This window comes from Fistularia commersonii, chromosome 23 (assembly GCF_037954325.1).
Source record: "Fistularia commersonii isolate RoL2024-O1a breed Wild chromosome 23, RoL_Fcom_v1.0, whole genome shotgun sequence".
Classification (NCBI taxonomy): domain Eukaryota; kingdom Metazoa; phylum Chordata; class Actinopteri; order Syngnathiformes; family Fistulariidae; genus Fistularia; species Fistularia commersonii.
The window spans coordinates 645,001-662,478 of NC_141306.1; the positions used below are offsets into that span (position 1 = coordinate 645,001).

The 17,478-nt window shown below is 50.1% G+C and overlaps 1 protein-coding gene across 1 annotated transcript; it reads right to left on the bottom strand.

Annotated features, from left to right (window-relative positions):
* Nucleotides 1-11,978: 11,978 nt before the first annotated feature.
* On the bottom strand, nt 11,979-15,818 carry barhl1b (BarH-like homeobox 1b). The gene is given in 5 exon segments (XM_086170079.1): nt 11,979-12,580; nt 13,154-13,376; nt 15,261-15,393; nt 15,395-15,766; nt 15,768-15,818. Coding segments are annotated over 5 exon segments (1,095 nt in total). The 3' UTR covers nt 11,979-12,264.
* Between the last annotated feature and the right edge of the window lie 1,660 nt (nt 15,819-17,478).

Sequence of the window (17,478 nt, forward strand, 5' to 3'; positions counted from 1 at the left end):
CAGAACTTGAGCCCCATCAGGTGTGTGTGTGTGCGTGTGTGAGTTTTTGAGTGTGTGTGTGTGTGTGTGTGTGTGCTCTCATTCCATCCTGCCAGCTAACACGTCGCTAACCCGTCAGTTAGCACGCAGGGAGAGGGGCTGATCGTCCTCTCATTAGCTGATTAGCTTTGTTAGCATAGCCTCCCCACGTGCACGCCATCCATTCAGCCAAAGGTCGACGCCATTTGATTTTCTCAAAGGTTACTGTTTATCCCTGTTTATCGACCGACGCTTTCTCATAACGCGCCGCAGGCAGCAAGAGAATGCGCGTTGGCGTGCACGTGGGCGTGCATGTCGGCGCACATGTTGGTGCGCTCCGCCAGCGAGCGCGGACGTCCTCAGATCGCCAGGTCGCGACGGTTGTTGCGCGAGAACAAATGGCTTCAGTAAGAGCGGCCAATCACAGCTGTTATCAAGGCTGGGGGGCGGGGCTTAAACGCGGAGAGGTCAGCTGTCAATCAACCAATCACATCACAGCTGCTGTGACACCTGATCTGGTCCTTCTGTCCCTGGATGAGGACATCAGGACGGAGATCTCCTGTCCAGCAGGTGGGGCTCCACCCCCAGCCCTGTGATTGACAGCTTTAAGCCCCGCCTCCTGCCCGGCGCCCAGCAGGTTTGGCTCCGCCCACCAGCCCATGAGCAGACGGTGAACGGATGAACGCCTCGAGCTTTATTCACCCAGAAGGTTCGGTGATGAAGACAAAGCAGGTCTTCATCACCTGGACCTTGGAGGGATGGAGATGAAGACGAAGACAAAGATGAAGATGAAGATAATGAAGATGAAGATGAAGGTAAAGATGAAGATGAAGGTAAAGATGATGCAGATGAAGATGCAGATGAAGATGAAGATAAAGATGAAGGTAAAGATGAAGATGAAGATGAAGGTAAAGATAAAGATGAAGACGAAGATAAATATAAAGATGAAGATGAAGATGAAGATGAAGATAAAGATAAAGATAAAGATGAAGATGAAGATGAAGATGAAGATGCAGATGAAGATGAAGATGAAGATAAAGATAAAGATAAAGATAAAGATGAAGATGAAGATGAAGATGGAGATGAAGATGAAGATGAAGATAAAGATAAAGATAAAGATAAAGATAAGGATAAAGATGAAGGTAAAGATGCAGATGAAGATGAAGATGCAGATGAAGAGTTCTGCGAGTGCTGAGTGATGAAGTGGTGATTTTGGCGTGACAGGACGATGCTTCCTCCTCCTCACCTCCTCCTTCCTCTTCCTCGGAGGCTTCCAGAAGCTCCGCCTCCTTGCAAACAGACCTCCTCACCGGGGTCACGCCGTCAAAATGACTCTTTTTATTACAGTTCATAAACAGCGGCTCCCCGGCGGCCCTGGAAAATTTCCCATAAACTTTGATCAAACAGCCGTTAGCCCCGCCGCTCCTCCGCCCGCCGCTCCTCCACCCTTCCACCCCTCCGCCATCTTCCCGCCGCCCCTCCGCCTCGCCGCCTCGCCGCTCGCGTGAAAAATAGCTGCGCTCCGTCACAGGCGGGGAAAACACGGCGAAAACAGTGCAAATAGCAAGGCGCTCGCCGATATATCAAGTCATTATTGACCGGAACACCAGGGAATAGATCTCATATAAAAACAATAACTTACTCTGCCTGTTGCCCCCCCCCCCCCCCCACACACACACACACACTCACACACACACACACACACACACACACACACACACACACACACACCTTTCCTTCGGAGGAGATGCTCTGGCTGTAAACTTGGTGGCTTAGAATTAATAGCTTGGAGGGAAGCTGGGGTGATGGAGGCCTCCAAAAGTAGCAGTTGACTCAACAGTGCGTGTACATGAGCGTGTGTGTGTGTGTGTGTGTGTGTGTGTGTCTGTGCATGTATGCTTGTGTGCGTGTGTGTGTGTGTGTGTGTGTGTGTGTGTGTGTGTGTGTGTGTGACATGGTCTTCACCTTTCCCCGACGAGGTCCACCATCTCCTCTGCCTCCCCTTTGCTGGTAATCCTCTCTCTCACACACACACACACACACACAAGCATACATGCGCAGACACACACACACACACACACATTGGACTGATGCATGTGTGTGTGTGTGTGTGTGTGTGTGTGTGTCCTGGAGGTCAGGTGGTGTCACGGACGAGACCAGAAGAAGAAGAGGGGGAGGCTCTTTATGTGTAGTTCATTATGTCTGGGGTTGGGAGTGTGTTGTACATGTTGTCAGTTACCACGGGAACATCTGTGTGTCAGGTGTGTGTGTGTGTGTGTGTGTGTGTGTGTGTGTGTGTGTGTGTGTGTGTGTGTGTGTGTGTGTGTGCATGGGGTTTTCTCATGACCAGGTGGAGGCTCCAGGTTTGGATGGCAGCATCCTGGCACCCACAGCCTGCAGAGACCAACCTCCAGGCAGGTTAAGGGCTGGGTGGAGATGGAGGTGGAGATGGAGATGGGGATGGAGGTGGAGATGGAGGTGGAGGTGGAGATGGGGGTGGAGGTGGACATGGAGATGGAGATGGAGATGGAGGTGGAGGTGGAGATGGACATGGAGATGAGATGGAGATGGAGGTGGAGATGGAGATGGAGATGGAGATGAGATTGAGATGGAGATGGGGGTGGAGGTGGAGATGGACATGGAGATGAGATGGAGATGGAGGTGGAGATGGAGATGGAGATGAAGGTGGAGATGGAGATGGAGATGAGATGGAGATGGAGATGGAGATGGAGATGGAGATGGAGGTGGAGGTGGAGATGGAGATGGAGGTGGAGATGGAGATGAAGGTGGAGATGGAGATGGAGATGAGATGGAGATGGAGATGGGGGTGGAGATGGAGATGAAGGTGGAGATGGAGATGGAGATGGAGATGGAGATGGAGATGAAGGTGGAGATGGAGATGGAGATGGAGATGGAGATGGAGATGAAGGTGGAGATGGAGATGGAGATGGAGATGGAGATGGAGATGAAGGTGGAGATGGAGATGGAGATGGAGATGGAGATGAAGGTGGAGATGGAGATGAAGGTGGAGATGGAGATAGAGATGGAGATGGAGATGGAGATGGAGATGGAGATGAGATGGAGATGGAGATGGAGATGGAGGTGGAGATGGAGGTGGAGGTGGAGATGGAGATGGAGATGGAGATGGAGATGGAGATGGAGGTGGAGATGGAGATGAAGGTGGAGATGGAGATGGAGATGGAGATGGAGATGGAGGTGGAGATGGAGATGGAGATGAGATGGAGATGGAGATGAAGGTGGAGATGGAGATGGAGATGGAGATGAAGGTGGAGATGGAGATGGAGGTGGAGGTGGAGGTGGAGATGGAGATGGAGGTGTAGGTGGAGATGGAGATGGAGATGGAGATGGAGATGGAGATGGAGATGGAGATTGAGATGGACATGGACATGGAGATGAGATGGAGATGGAGATGGAGATGAAGGTGGAGATGGAGATGGAGATGGAGATGAAGGTGGAGATGGAGATGGAGATGGAGGTGGAGGTGGAGGTGGAGGTGGAGGTGGAGGTGGAGATGGAGATGGAGATGAAGGTGGAGATGGAGATGGAGATGGAGATGAAAGTGGAGATGGAGATGGAGATGGAGATGGACATGGACATGGACATGGAGAGGGAGATGGAGATGAGATGGAGATGGAGATGGAGATGAAGGTGGAGGTGGAGATGGAGATTGAGATGGAGATGGAGATGGAGATGGAGGTGGAGATGAAGGTGGAGATGGAGATGGAGATGGAGATGGAGATGGAGGTGGAGGTGGAGGTGGAGGTGGAGATGGAGGTGGAGGTGGAGGTGGAGATGGAGATGGAGATGGAGATGGAGATGGAGATGAAGGTGGAGATGGAGATGGAGATGGAGATGGAGATGAAGGTGGAGATGGAGATGGAGATGGAAGTGGAGGTGGAGATGGAGGTGGAGATGAGGATGGAGCTGTAGATGGAGATGTAAGTGTAGGCCCTCACAGCTGCGTCCGTCAGCCTGATTGCTCACCATCTTCAGTCCCCAGAGTCCTCCCTCCATGTTCCTGGCAGGCTCCTCACCTCCTGCCTCCACTCTTCCTCCTCAGCTCGCCAAGATCTTCCACCTCCTTCCTGAATGTATCTCCTCCACCTTCAGGCCTCAGCCAACATCTGACCGGCGTGCTCGGCGTTCATCGGCGGCGCCGCTCATGTGGGAAGCATCGGGTTAGAAACGGCGTCGGCGCGGCGAGCAGGAAGGCGTTGGAGGCGTCTTCTGTTTATCTGCCACTCCTGTCGCTGTTTACAAACACGGCGAGATTATTCTGTTTGTCCTCCGCCGCCGCTAACAGGATGTTGATATTCTGGGCAGGAAGTGTTTCTGCGGCGCTCGGAGGAAGTGGATCCCCCCCGACCCCCCCGTAAACAGGCTAACCTGAGACATCTGTTCGCCAGAAGCAAACTTGAATCGCTATTTACTGTTTTGCAAATTTTTCTGTGTGTGTGTGTGTGTGTGTGTGTGTGTGTGTGTGTGTGTGTGTGATTTTAAATTCAGCAGCAAGTGGGAGAATGTAGCATGTTTTCAGCAGCGGCGGCAGCGGCGGCGGCGGCGGCGGCTCGGTGACTGTCAAAGGTGCCTGTGCGCGGTTGTACCGGCGCCCCGTCAGAACCCGGCGGCGCCCCGGTGAGCCCATGTGAAGACGACGCCTTCCAGAAGGCCCGTCACATCCTGTTAGCAAACAGCCGCCGCGCTAAAGAGGCTAAACTGCGGCGCCGATTGTATTGATGCCCGATTGAAGGCGGCGCTCCTGCTACCTGCCACACTCTATTTGGATCCACGCAAACTTCAAACCTCAGTGTGTGTGTGTTGCAGGTATATACACGCATGTGGGCGTCTGTCTGTGTGTCTGTGTGTGTGTGTGTGTGTGTGTGTGTGTGTGTGTGTGTGTGTGTGTGTGTGCAGAGCCAGGGGCCTCCTGTTTGTTTGTGCTGCCTCCACTCAGTAAACCGGGCCTCTGATCTCCCAGGTAACTTCCCTTTCCAAATTCCTCCGCCGCCGCTCCACGTGTGTGTGTGTGTGTGTGTGTGTGTGTGTGTGTGTGTGTGTGTGTGTGTGTGTGTGTGATGATGATGAAATGAGCATTAGGAACCCCGAGCCGAGCGCCTCCTTTGCCGCGATGAAAGCCGTCCTCCCGGCAGCGAGCGACGAGAAAGTTTCCGTGAGAAAAGTGCCTCCGCACTTTCTCGGGGCTGTTGCTACTTTTGCCGCCCGTCACCCCTCGGCTGCTCGTTAGCCCCGAGGTCCCCCCGAACCCCCCGAACCCCCCGAACCCCCCAAAACCTCCCCGGCCCCCCCGTCTGGGCCCCGGAGTCACGGCTGTGTCGGGCAGCTGCTCGGCCGGCCCTGGGGGTCCTGGAGGCAAATGGCATGTCAAGGAGTGGTCACTGAGGTAGATGCTCTGCCCTGCTGCCACCAGCCTCACTTGTCCAATTAAGAGCTTTTTGCCCCCCCCACCTCCCTCTCACACACACACACACACACACACACACACACACACACACACACACACCTTTAAGTCCCCAGCCCTTCCACTTTTGAGTGACTCCTCGGAGCGTCTGGCTTCCGCCCCCAGAGGAGCACACCTGACACCCTGCAGGAACGCACCAACACTTCAAGAGTGTCTGCACACACACACACACACACACACACACACACACACACGCATGCACATGCACATGAAAGAGCCCCGCGCATGCGTGTGTGTGTGTGTATGTGCGCACAGGCTGATTCCACACACACACACATACACACACATCTGTGATATGTATGTGTTTGTTGACATCACGGTGTGAACAGTGTGTATTGCAGTGCATCACGTGCACGGCTTATAACACATTTATTACCGGATGTCGTCAATTCAAAGGAAGCGTCTCATTGATTGGTGGGTTTTTAATTGATTAGTTGGTCAATCTTATTTTTTGAAGGCACTCATTTGTCATTACACCTTTATCACACCTTGATTATCAGTAATAGATATTAATTGATGTGATCTAAATGTGCGGCGTCCTTCCAGGTGGAGTAATCAGAGTATTTGTATCGTTACCTCATTGGTGGATCACTGATATCTGGATGTTTGATCTTCTCCAAAAGGGGACCATCAGCTAGAAGACCTCCAACGTCCTCCCCCCCTCCGTGATGGAACCACCTGCTGGAAGCCATTCTCCTCCCAGGCCTCCTCCATGGAGCCAGAGAGCAGGAGAACATCGGAGAACCTCGGAGAACCTCGGGGAACCTCAGGAAACCTTGAGGAACGTCGACGCTGAGACGTGATCAGGTAGTCGCCGGTGCTTTCTGTTGCGGGTCACGGTCGGACTGGAAAAGAGATTAAAAACAGGATATTTATATTTTCCTGTTTGTAAAATATTCTTCTTGCAAACACTTTGCAGCTGCGGCGCCGGAAGCTTTATTTCCCTCTCCGCCCGCAGACGAGGAGCCCGGATGAATAATAACTGCGTAATAAAGGATTCATTAACCTTAAACATTGTTCCTGCTGAGCTAAACGCTGGTTGGCATCTAGTTAACATGGATTAAATGATAATCAAGCCTGGATTAAGCCGTACCGCGGGTTGTGAATCCTTCATTGCGCCGTTATTAACGCCGAGGTGTTCCTGCGGCGCGGGGGTTATTACACTGTTATTACATGGTTATTACGCGCGGTTATTAACTCATCCGGTTCAATACTTGTCACGCATTGATTGGTGCGACGGGCCGATCGGAGCGGGCGTGTTATGTAAGCGCCGTGTATTTATTGATCGATTTCGGAAGCAAAACCATCACCTTCTGGCTGAGACGCGCTTTCCCGTCCACATGCTCCCCTTCCTCCTCTTCTTCTTCTTCTTCTTCTCGGTATCCCCTCCACCCCTCCCTCTCTGCATGTATGTGTGTGTGTGTGTGTGTGTGTGTGTGTGCTCCCTGCCCTCCACCCTGCCAGACATCACACGGACGCACCGTTAAAAATACATGTATACCCCTCCTCATCATTTATTGAAGGGCCTCTCTTCCCTTTATGTTTATGAGGTGGGAGCCCCCCCGACCCCCCCCCCGCCCCCCCCAGCACCTCGCGTGGCCCCCGGCTCAGTGACCCCCCCCGGGGCCCCGCCGGCTTGTCCGAGAATCCGCACGCCGCCTCTGAATTTGGCCTCTTTGGCTTTTCTTTGCAGCCGTGGAGGACGGAGAGGATGGAGATGTAAATCCAAAAATGGGCCTCCTCTTCCTCCACGGGAGGGAGGATTTAGTTCTTAAGTTATATTAAAGTTATATTAAAATATACATATGTATTTCTATATCATCTGCTCGTGTTACAATCAGGAAGTGAATGGTTGTCAAGCCAGCCAATCGCAGGAGAGGACGCGCATAAATTCCCACAGTGTTTTTATTTTTGTTTCTTTATTTCCATCTTTATTTATTCCCCCCCTGTGTTTTTATTATAATGCTGACATTTTCCCCCTTTATGCTCATCTTGTGTCACCGCTGTTAGTTACAGTGTAATAACAGCTTATTAACGTTCATACATAAACCACATCTGGGAAGATTATTTCTGTTTTTTTATTCAGCGCTGAGCTGCTCACCTGTCAGCTCGTGTTCGGGGTCCGGAGGTATTTCTCGTCCGGCGGGGGGGTCCGGGGCCTCGGGGTGTGTTTTCTGTTTGGTCCGTCTGAAGAGGCTGCAGGAGGGGGGTCGGGGGGGTCGGGGGGGTCGGGGGGGTCAGCGAGGCTTGCAGTAACAAGATATTGATTGAATAATCTCTGTCCTCTGATGGGGAAGGGGATTTACACACACACACACACACACACACACACACACACACACACACACCCGTCGTCATTACTTCCTGCGAGTGGAGGCGCCTCCTTCCTGCCATGAATCTATATGAATCCTCGCATCCTGGGTTGTTTTTACTCTCCTGCTAAAGACGCCCCTCTTAACCGCCCTGGATTATTACTCCGTTATTACCACCTGTCCCCTGTTTATCCGCCCGCTTGGGATTTTTTTTTTTTAAAATAAGATTTTTTTTTAAATATGTTTTCAATATTTTGTGGCATTTACAAATCAAATATCACATTTGCTAAGACCTCATCCAGCATTCTGACATGAGGATTATTCATCATTTTCATGACACTTTTATTTCCCTGCATTTGATTTGTATTGTTATTAAAAACAAAATTTGTTTCAAAATATATTTCAAATTTTGTTTTATTTTCTAACATTGAAAAAGTAGTGAACCTAACCCAGCATTGAAGCATCATCGTCATCATCATCATTATTATTATTATTATTAGTAGTAGTAGTAGTATTATTGTTAATATTGTTATTATTATAATTAGTATTTTTTCTGAATTATTCCACTGTTATAAGTCACCTCTGTTTACCTGCTATTTGTGACTTCAATTCACAATTCAATAATTTTCATTGAAAGTAAGATTTGTTTTAAAATATGTTGGGTTTTTTTTTTATTCTATTGTTAACCTTTAGAACATTTTATGAAATATAATATTTCTTACAACCTCATCCAGCATCATTACATCATTTATTATAACTTTTATGTGTGTGTGTGTGTGTGTGTGTGTGTGTGTGTGTGTGGTGTAGAGTAGGCCTGGTTAGCATTAGCGGCTAACTAGCCTCCTAAAGTCGTTAGCGTTAGCCGTCTCTCCGGCGTTTGATGTTTGGACTCAATCTGTCCATCTTTGTTTTAAAGACGGCGCTGATGTTTGATCGCTTTTAATAAAGTTTTATTTTGGGGGTAGGGGGTGCAGTTTGTTGCCATGGCGACGCTCCTCTCAGGCCAAGGACTGTACGGACACTGTCTTGGGTTAGTTTTTCATTTGTTAAAGCAGTTTCCGTTCTAGTGGCCGCCCATCTGTCAGGATCCCTCTCATCCTCTCATCCTCCTTTCATTGTTTCATCTTCTCATCTTCTCATCATCTTCTCATCATCTTCTCATCCTCCCATCGTCCTGCTGGAGTCGTCGCTGCTCGGCGTCGGGACGGGTCCGGCGTCGCTGCACTGCAGGGTCGCCCTGCTGGTCTCCGGCTCTGGAGCCGTGGATCTTCTCCAGGCCCCGTTAAACATCTGACACTTTCTCAAACCACCTGCTGCAATAATCAAGAGGAAGATATAATAGATAAGATCTATCATTATAACACGATCATTATTATTATTACTATTATTGTTATCTTTCTCATTATTGTTGATGGTGTAAGTACTAGTACTGTAATAATGAGAGTAATGAGAACAACTTTATTTATCCCGAAGGAAATTGTTGTGCCAGAGTTTCAAGCAAAAAACATAACAATAATAGATAATAGTAGGAAGGAGGGAGAATAAGAAATACAATAAAATATAATAATATAATATAATATAATATAATATAATATAATATAATATAATAATACTCGCACTATTCATAATTTTTTTTCCCTTACTATTAGTTGTTATTAATCATTATTATTGATGATGGTAATAATAATCATCATCATCATCAATAAACACAATTAACATATTGGCAACTATAATAATAGTCATAATAATAATAGTAATTGTGATAATAGTTTTGTATTATCATCATTATTATTAGTTGTTTGGGATGATAACAACAATAATAATAATAATAATAATAGTTATAGTACTAATAAAAACTAGCTTAAATAACTTGTGATCAGGCGGGCAGTGACCAACAGGCGACACCGGAGATATTTTTTAAAATCTTCTTCTTCCTCCTCTTCTTCTTCTCCTCCTTCTCTTCCTCTCTTCTTCCCAAGCTCTTCTCTTCTTCCTCTCCTCTTCCTCTCCTCCTCCTCCTCCTCTTCCTCTCCTGCGGGCCCTCGCTGAGCTGCATCCGCACTTCATTAACCCCGCGCCGGGGACAATCCTCGCTGAGAGCCGCTGGGATTTACCGCCAGCCTTTCACATGCAAAGAAGGGGGGGGGGCGTGGGGGGGGGGCGTGGGCTTAAAGTCACCCAACGAGGATCACACACGCGCATTCACACGCACGGGGGGTGATAATCAGCCGTGCACTTTGCAAGAATAACCCTGCTCCTCACAAAAGGCGGGTCGTTTTGTGAATCGGTCACGGATGGTCGTGATGGAGCTCTAATGATCTCCGGCCCAGTGTTTTCAGTCCGGGGGGGTCGTGGGGTGATCGTGGGGTGTGTGGGGGTCCCCACTCCCCCCACACACACTCATCCTCTCTATTTTTAATGCAATTTTCCGCATCATAAACGCGCCAGTTGTCGGGCCGTCAGTCTGATATTTCACGCCGCGGCTCCGCCGCTAAGTGGAGGCCCCGGATAACAGGTGCCGTGCGTGGACGGGACACGGGAGGTGGGGGGGGGCGTGGGGGGGGCTATCACAGACATGATCGACTTTCAATTAAAAGCTATTAAAGTCTTTTGTCTAATCGTTCACATCCGACAGGCCGAGGCCGCTCCAGCAGGAGGGGGGGGGGATAATGGGGGGTAAAGTGGGGGGGCGGAGAGCCGCTGACCAGCTGTCCCCGCGCTGAGACCCGCACAGACCCGCAGCCTGCGCGGTCGCCAGCTGTTGCGGGCCCGGTTGGCGGCGGAGAGACGGAGGAAGGAAAGAAGGAAGGAAGGAAGGAAGGAAGGAAGGAAGGAGCAATCAATTTCCAAAATGGCATCATTTAGGCCACTTAAACAATCGCCGCTGCGCGACATCAATATTTCATCCCGCGCTCACACACACACACACACACACACACACACACACACACATATGCAAAAAAAAAAAATTAAACTCTCATCCGGATTTTATAATGAGTAGAAATATAACGAACGTCCAGCGCTGCCCTCCTCCAAAAAACAAAATAATTCGTCCAAAGTGTGTGTGTGTGTGTGTGTGTGTGTGTGTGTGTGTGTGTGTGTGTGTGTGTGTGTGTGTTCTTACCGCCGTCTTTCGGATCCCAACCCGTGTAAATTCACCTGTTCATTCCCGCTTAAAGGCGGCTTCTGGAACGCGTCACAAGAAAAAGCCAGAAAACTACAAAACGGTGACTTTCACTGACCGACTTCCGCTTCGGACACCGGAAGTGCGGCTCGAAACCGGAAACAGCTTTAAGTCCAAAAGATTTAAATCAAAGACTTTTTATTTTCCACATTTATAAAAGTATTTCTCTTTTACATCAAATCACCGCCTTTCTTTTTCCCTCTTCTTCTTCTTCTTCTTTTTTTGTATTTATTTCGCGGTGAATCCCCCCCCCCATCAAGAAAAAACGAACTTCACGAATTGTCGGGGAGGAGGAGGAGGGGGTTTGGCTGGAGGGGTGGGAGATTCAAAAGAAGAAGAATAATAAATTAAATTATAAAATGTTCTTTTTTTTTTCGAAAAGAAAAAAAATAAATAGAAGCTATCCAGGAAATAGACGGGGGTCACTCCACAAAGTTCGATATTTGCAATATACATTTCACCAAAGAGGGGGTGGGGGGTAAATCACGGATTCAAAGTCTGTTCGGGAACATCGAGAGGATTATCCGACCGGAAGTTACAAAAATAAAAAAAAATCCCCCCCTCATAAAAACCGCCCCCCCTCTTTTTTTTTAATAAATAATCTCAGACGAATCAAATCAACTAAAATCATTTCGATAGATTTATTTCTCCGCCGGCCTCCTCCTCTTCCTCACCCAGCGCAGAAAACTGTCCCCCCCCCCCCGCTAATCTGTCCGGACCCCCCCACCCTCTCCCACCCCCCCACAAAAAAAGAAGACTTGAAAATTGAAGTCCCTTTTTTTTCTGAATAAAATGCAAAATATTCTTATTTACAGATCCGAGTGCGCGGACCCTCCTCTTCCACGGCGCGTGACAAATCAATCATTTACAAGCGGAAGGTGGGGGGGGCGTGTAGCGGGGGGCTGTTGCAATAATGATAATAATAATAATAATAATAATAATAATGATAATAATCTTCAGTGGAGGGAGGGGGGGTCCTGAAAACGAGTTGCAATAAATACCGGAAGTGAGCGGTTTTGCATCCGGATGGAAATAAATAAAGGATAAATAAAGCTCGTGTCCAAAAAAAAAAAAAAAAAAAAAACAAGTTGCAAAGAAAAGTCTTCCGGTCGCGGGGCTCCGTCCCGGCCTCCCGCCGCTGCTCCGTGTGCCAGTTCGAGGTTCGAGTCCCGGGCGTGCGTGCAGAGGTGTGTATGCGTGTGTGTGTGTGTGTGTGTGTGTGTGTGTGAGGGGGGTCGTGGGGTGGGGGTTCACCGCTGCTGCGCCGGCCGCGGAAGCACACCGGACATCGGTGGGAGCGGCGGCGGCGGTGGCGGCGGCGGCGGCGGCGGCTCTCCGGCGCCCTGCAGGCCGTGCAGCAGGATCCGCGGGACCAGGGGCCGCTGCAGGGCGGGGGGCGGCGCCGAGGGGCCCCGGTACAGGTAGAGGGCCGCGCCCGGGTCCAGGTTCGACACCAGGCTCTGCGGGTAGAAGTACGGCGACGGGAACATCCGCTGCAGCGCGGAGTAATTTCCGGCCTCCGCCAGGAGCTCCAGTCCCACCGCCGTCTGCCGCTTCCACTTCGTCCTGCAAACACACACACGCACACGCACGGTCTCAGACCACGTCGGGTTTGCGGGTGAATAATTCATCGTCGGGGTAAACCGCGTGGACGCGGTGCCGAGCGTGAATTATTGATCACGCACACATGCAAACATGCATTATTCACGGGCCCGGGGGTCGGTTTCATATCAATCCGCGTGGGTGAGAAACCCGAGGTAACGGTCCAGTCAGGAGAAGGGTTATTATTTGACAAGAGAGATAAAATTAAAAAAAAAAAAATCCGCTTCGGAAGAAATGGAGGAATTTGAAAATATCGGGCGGCGGGAAGGGGAAAAAGAAACAGAAAGGAATGTAAATAGAATTAAATAAAAAGAACGCGGCTTCCATCGTCCCGCGATAAAGAAGTGAAATATCTCTTTTTAAAAAGAGAAAATCTCAAAGATCAACCTCGGCGACCGATCGATCGCTTTCTCCATCGATCGCTGATCGCATCTTATCCCGCGTCTGTTTCTTATTTTCTATTTTTATTTTCATCCCCAGTTGATCCCGGGCTGCCCCCGCAACCCCCGCACCCCCCGCATCCATCCCGGCGCTCACCTCCGGTTCTGGTACCAGGTCTTCACCTGCGTGTCGGTGAGGTTGAGGGAGGCCGCGAGCTCCATGCGGTCCTGCACGCTCAGGTACTTCTGCCGCTCGAAGCTGCGCTCCAGCTGCGCCAGCTGGTGGTCGGTGAAGGCGGTCCGGGCCTTGCGGGGCTTCTTGAGGCGGACCTGCGGGCTGTCCCTGCTGCTGGAGATCTCCCGGTCCCCCTCCTCCTTCACTGCGCGCACACACACACACACACACACACACACAGCCGTTACAAGCGGAAGAAGAAGGCCGCTTCTCAAAACCTAACTTTTTCATTTCGTTCCGCTGGAAATAAATCAAAGTCCCACCTGTGTTATTATTATTGTTATTATTATTATTATTATTGTTATTATTATTAGTATTATTATTATTATTATTATTATCATCATCATTATTATTACCATTATCATCATCATTATTATTATTATTAATATTATTATAGTTGTTTTTGTTGTTATTGTTATTATTATTATTATCATCATTATTATTATTTCTCTATTAACTCTTACCCTTTGACCTTTGCCTCCAATAAGGACATTTTTTTAACTTCCGGCTTCCGGTTCGGACAGCCCCCCCCCCCTCTCGTCTTTTTCCGGCCTTTTTTATAATTTTGCTCCCAAACCGCGCGAGAAGGTGCGAGTTGAATTCCCTTTTTTTTTTGTTTTTGTTTTGTTTTAACCACGAAAATCTCCATGTCTCGTCAGCGCGCGCACGCGTCCAACGTGAACGCGTGTCGTTGTGAGCCGTCTTTTTTGGACGGGACAACTTTTTTTAGTTTTTCATTTTTTCTCCCTCCGGAGCGCTGAAACACACACACACACACACACACACACACACACACACACACACTCCTGGTGACGAATGTGCGTGTGCGCGTCCCAGCCGACATGTGCGTGTGCCCTGAAGGCGACGTCTGATTGGGCCCTAAATTGTTTGGATAAAATATAGATATAATAATCTTTTTTAAGAGAAATTAAACTAACTTCGGTTCTGGTGTTTTCAAGGCTGTTCCTTGACACATACACACACACACACACACACACATACACACACACATACACACACACACACACACACACACACGTACGCTCCACACCAAGTAACGTCAGGGCGCACACACGCACCAAAAAGAAAGGAAAAGTGTGTGTGTGTGTGTGTGTGTGTGGGGGTGAGTGTGTGTGTGTGTGTGTGTGCAGCAGCACAATAATCCTCCTAATTGAGCCACGGGGGGAAGGCCGTTGCCGCCGCCGCCGGCCGCGGGAAAAACTTCACAAACGCGTGGAAATCAAGAAGGCGCGCGGCCCCGCGCGCGGAGACAAATCTGATTAGCGCGAGGGACAAATTGCATCACCCCCCCCCCCACACACACACACACATACACACACACACACACACATGCACACGCGCACGCATTAAAAACGACAGGAGGCGGATGCGTGGAAATCAAAGGCTCCGTTGAGGCCCCCGCGGCTCCCGCAGTCAATCAGCGCACACACACACGCACACACACGCGCACGTCTCCTACTCCGACGCGCCAGCACCGTGAAAGCGAATTGATAATAATAATACTAATGATGATAATAAAAATCTATCGATCTGTTTATCCATCATCGATAAATGAGTATTGAATATAAATCCCCCCCGCAGCAGATCGATTATTTTGATTAGTGATCAAATATCGGAGTTTGTAAATTTATTTCACGTCATTTCATTTCATTTATTTGTCTCAAGTTTTATTTTCCAGCTTCCGAAATGTAACTAAATCTGTTCTCATATTTATGTGCGTTCAAGAAATAATAATAGCACAATATTTATAAAAGAAAATCACAGTAGAATAATGCAGCGTCTTTTATAATAAATATATATACTTTGATGTTGTAATTCAATTTCAAATATAAGTTTAGTTTATTTTTGAGTGATGATTTAATCCGTGTTATTTCCTAAATATGAGGGTCCAACTATGTTGATCTGGTTCTTCTTCTAATAAACGTTCCCACTTGAAGGGGCTGCGGTCAGAGTCAGTGTGTGTTTGGTCTGTGCGTGTGCGTGTGCGTGTGCGTGTGTGCGCGCTGACCTTTATACTCGCTGTCCGAGGACGAGTTGCTGTGGATTTTGTCCATGAAGTCGTCCGCGATCTTGGCGGCCAGCGCCCCCGCGTCCTGCGTGGGCTGCCCGTTGCTGGAGTAAGGCGCGCAGGCGGCCAGCGGGCTTGCAGTCCGCCAGGATGTCCCGGATGAGGAACGAGGACGTGACCGTGCGCGGCTGCGCGCCGGCCGACAGCTGCGCGTGTTGGACGTGCGGCGGCAAGAGCAGCCCCGCGCCGTGCCCGTGCACGTGTCCGTGTCCGTGTCCGTGGGCGGGCCCGCTGCGCCGGCTCGTCCGCGCACTCCCGGCGCGGCGACGGCGGCGACGAGCAGCCGCTTTCGGGCGTCCGAGCGCGGGCTGAAGCCCCCCGGCGGGGGAGCGGCCCCCTCCCGGAGGGGACCGGGGGCCCCCCGGCGGGGACCGGGGCCCCCCCGGAGGGGAGCGGGCCTCCGCCGCCAGCGCGTCCGCCTTGGGGCCCGGGCTGCCGGGCCGGTGGGGACAGCAGCGAGTCGATGCCGAAGCTGGAGCCGTTGGCGGACGCCTCCATCGCGCGGAGCCGGGCCTCCTCACACCACCATGGAGGGTGTGTGTGTGTGTGTGTGTGTGTGTGTGTGTGTAGGGAGGGGGGTCCCTGGGGGAAGGGGGGGGGGGTGGAGGCTCCCGGAGGTTACGAGGGAAACACGGATCATCCGCTACTTCCAGGGAAGACGAAGAAGAAGAAGAAGAAGTGGAGGTGGCTGTCCGGTGGTTCCTTCCTCGGACACGGGAGTCCCGGAGGGGGGTACTCCCTCCTTCGGCCCCGGGCGTCACGAAGCTCCGCCGCCGTCGGAGGAAGTAATCACAGTGAGGAAGAGGAGGAGGAGGAAGAGCAGGCGGCTTCAGCACCACGGACAGGGACGGAGCCCGGAGGAGAGCGGGGCGGCCGCCGCGGCGCGGCTTCCTCGGAGGAAGAGGAGGCGCATTCTGCCGGGCGCGACCAGGAAGAACGAAAAGAAGAAGAAAAAAAAAAACCCACGCAGCTTTTCAGGAGAGTCCGAAGTCCGTGACGGGGAGGAGGAGAAGAACCCACGAGGTGAGACGGGTTAAATAGACACCGCTGTGGTACCGGAACCGGAACCGGGAGCGTGGAGGAAGGAAGCGAGGAAAGGAGGCAGGAAGTGGTCCGAAAATGGAACTTGAGGAAAAGTCAGGCGCCGGAGGTTTTTAAGAGCGCCGCGGCCACGTGAGTCCCCTGTGACGGGCCGCCATTGGCTGAGGGGAGCTGGACGCGGACCCACGGACACGCCCACTCCCCCCCCACGCCCCCCCCATCCACCCACTCCCCTCCTCTTTCCCACTCCGGTGGAGGAGACAGCGGATCCATCAGGAGACGCGGATCCAACTGTTTACCGCCGATTTTCACACTGTTTGCTTTCATTACATCATTGATGAGGCTGATAATGGGGTTATTATGGGATGCGGCCGCCGCCCCCCCTCCCCCGCCCCTCCTCCTATCAGTGTTATTACTTATCAATTCTTCACGTCCATCGAATCAACGCCGCTTGTTATTTTTATTGTTTTTTTTATTTTTTATTTATTTGACTCATTATTATTTTAGAATTCATCCTCGGATTTTAAAGGAAGAAAATATTGACCTCCTGTCGTTATAATATCATCATTTTATGTCTTTAGAAGTAATTACAATTATACCGGTTATAATCATGATAATGTAACAATTTATGAATAATAATATTTTAACAATACGCCTAGTGATGATATCATAAAATAGCATTAATCTAACATGTAGCAATTATTGTAATGATAACAACAATATAACAATGATAGTAATAATACAGTAGAATAGCATTGTAATTCTATTATATACAATAATAATAACAATAATAATAATGGCAAATTTGTTTGGCAGGTGTTTTTCGTCTTAAAAAATGAAGACGCGATTTTTTTCAATTTCCGATAAAAATCCGTGTAAGAAGAGTGTAATTATGGGATGTCCATGTCCCCCCCCCCCCCCCCCCCCCCCCGACACACACACACACTCCTCGGCCTCCGCAACGGCAAGTGCTGGAGCGGAGCTGAGCTCGGAGGCGGCGCACGACACACACACACACACACACACACACACACACACACACACACACACACACACACACACGCACACGCACGCACACGCAGCACCTTTAACCCCCGCGAAATGCCATTGTGCGTAC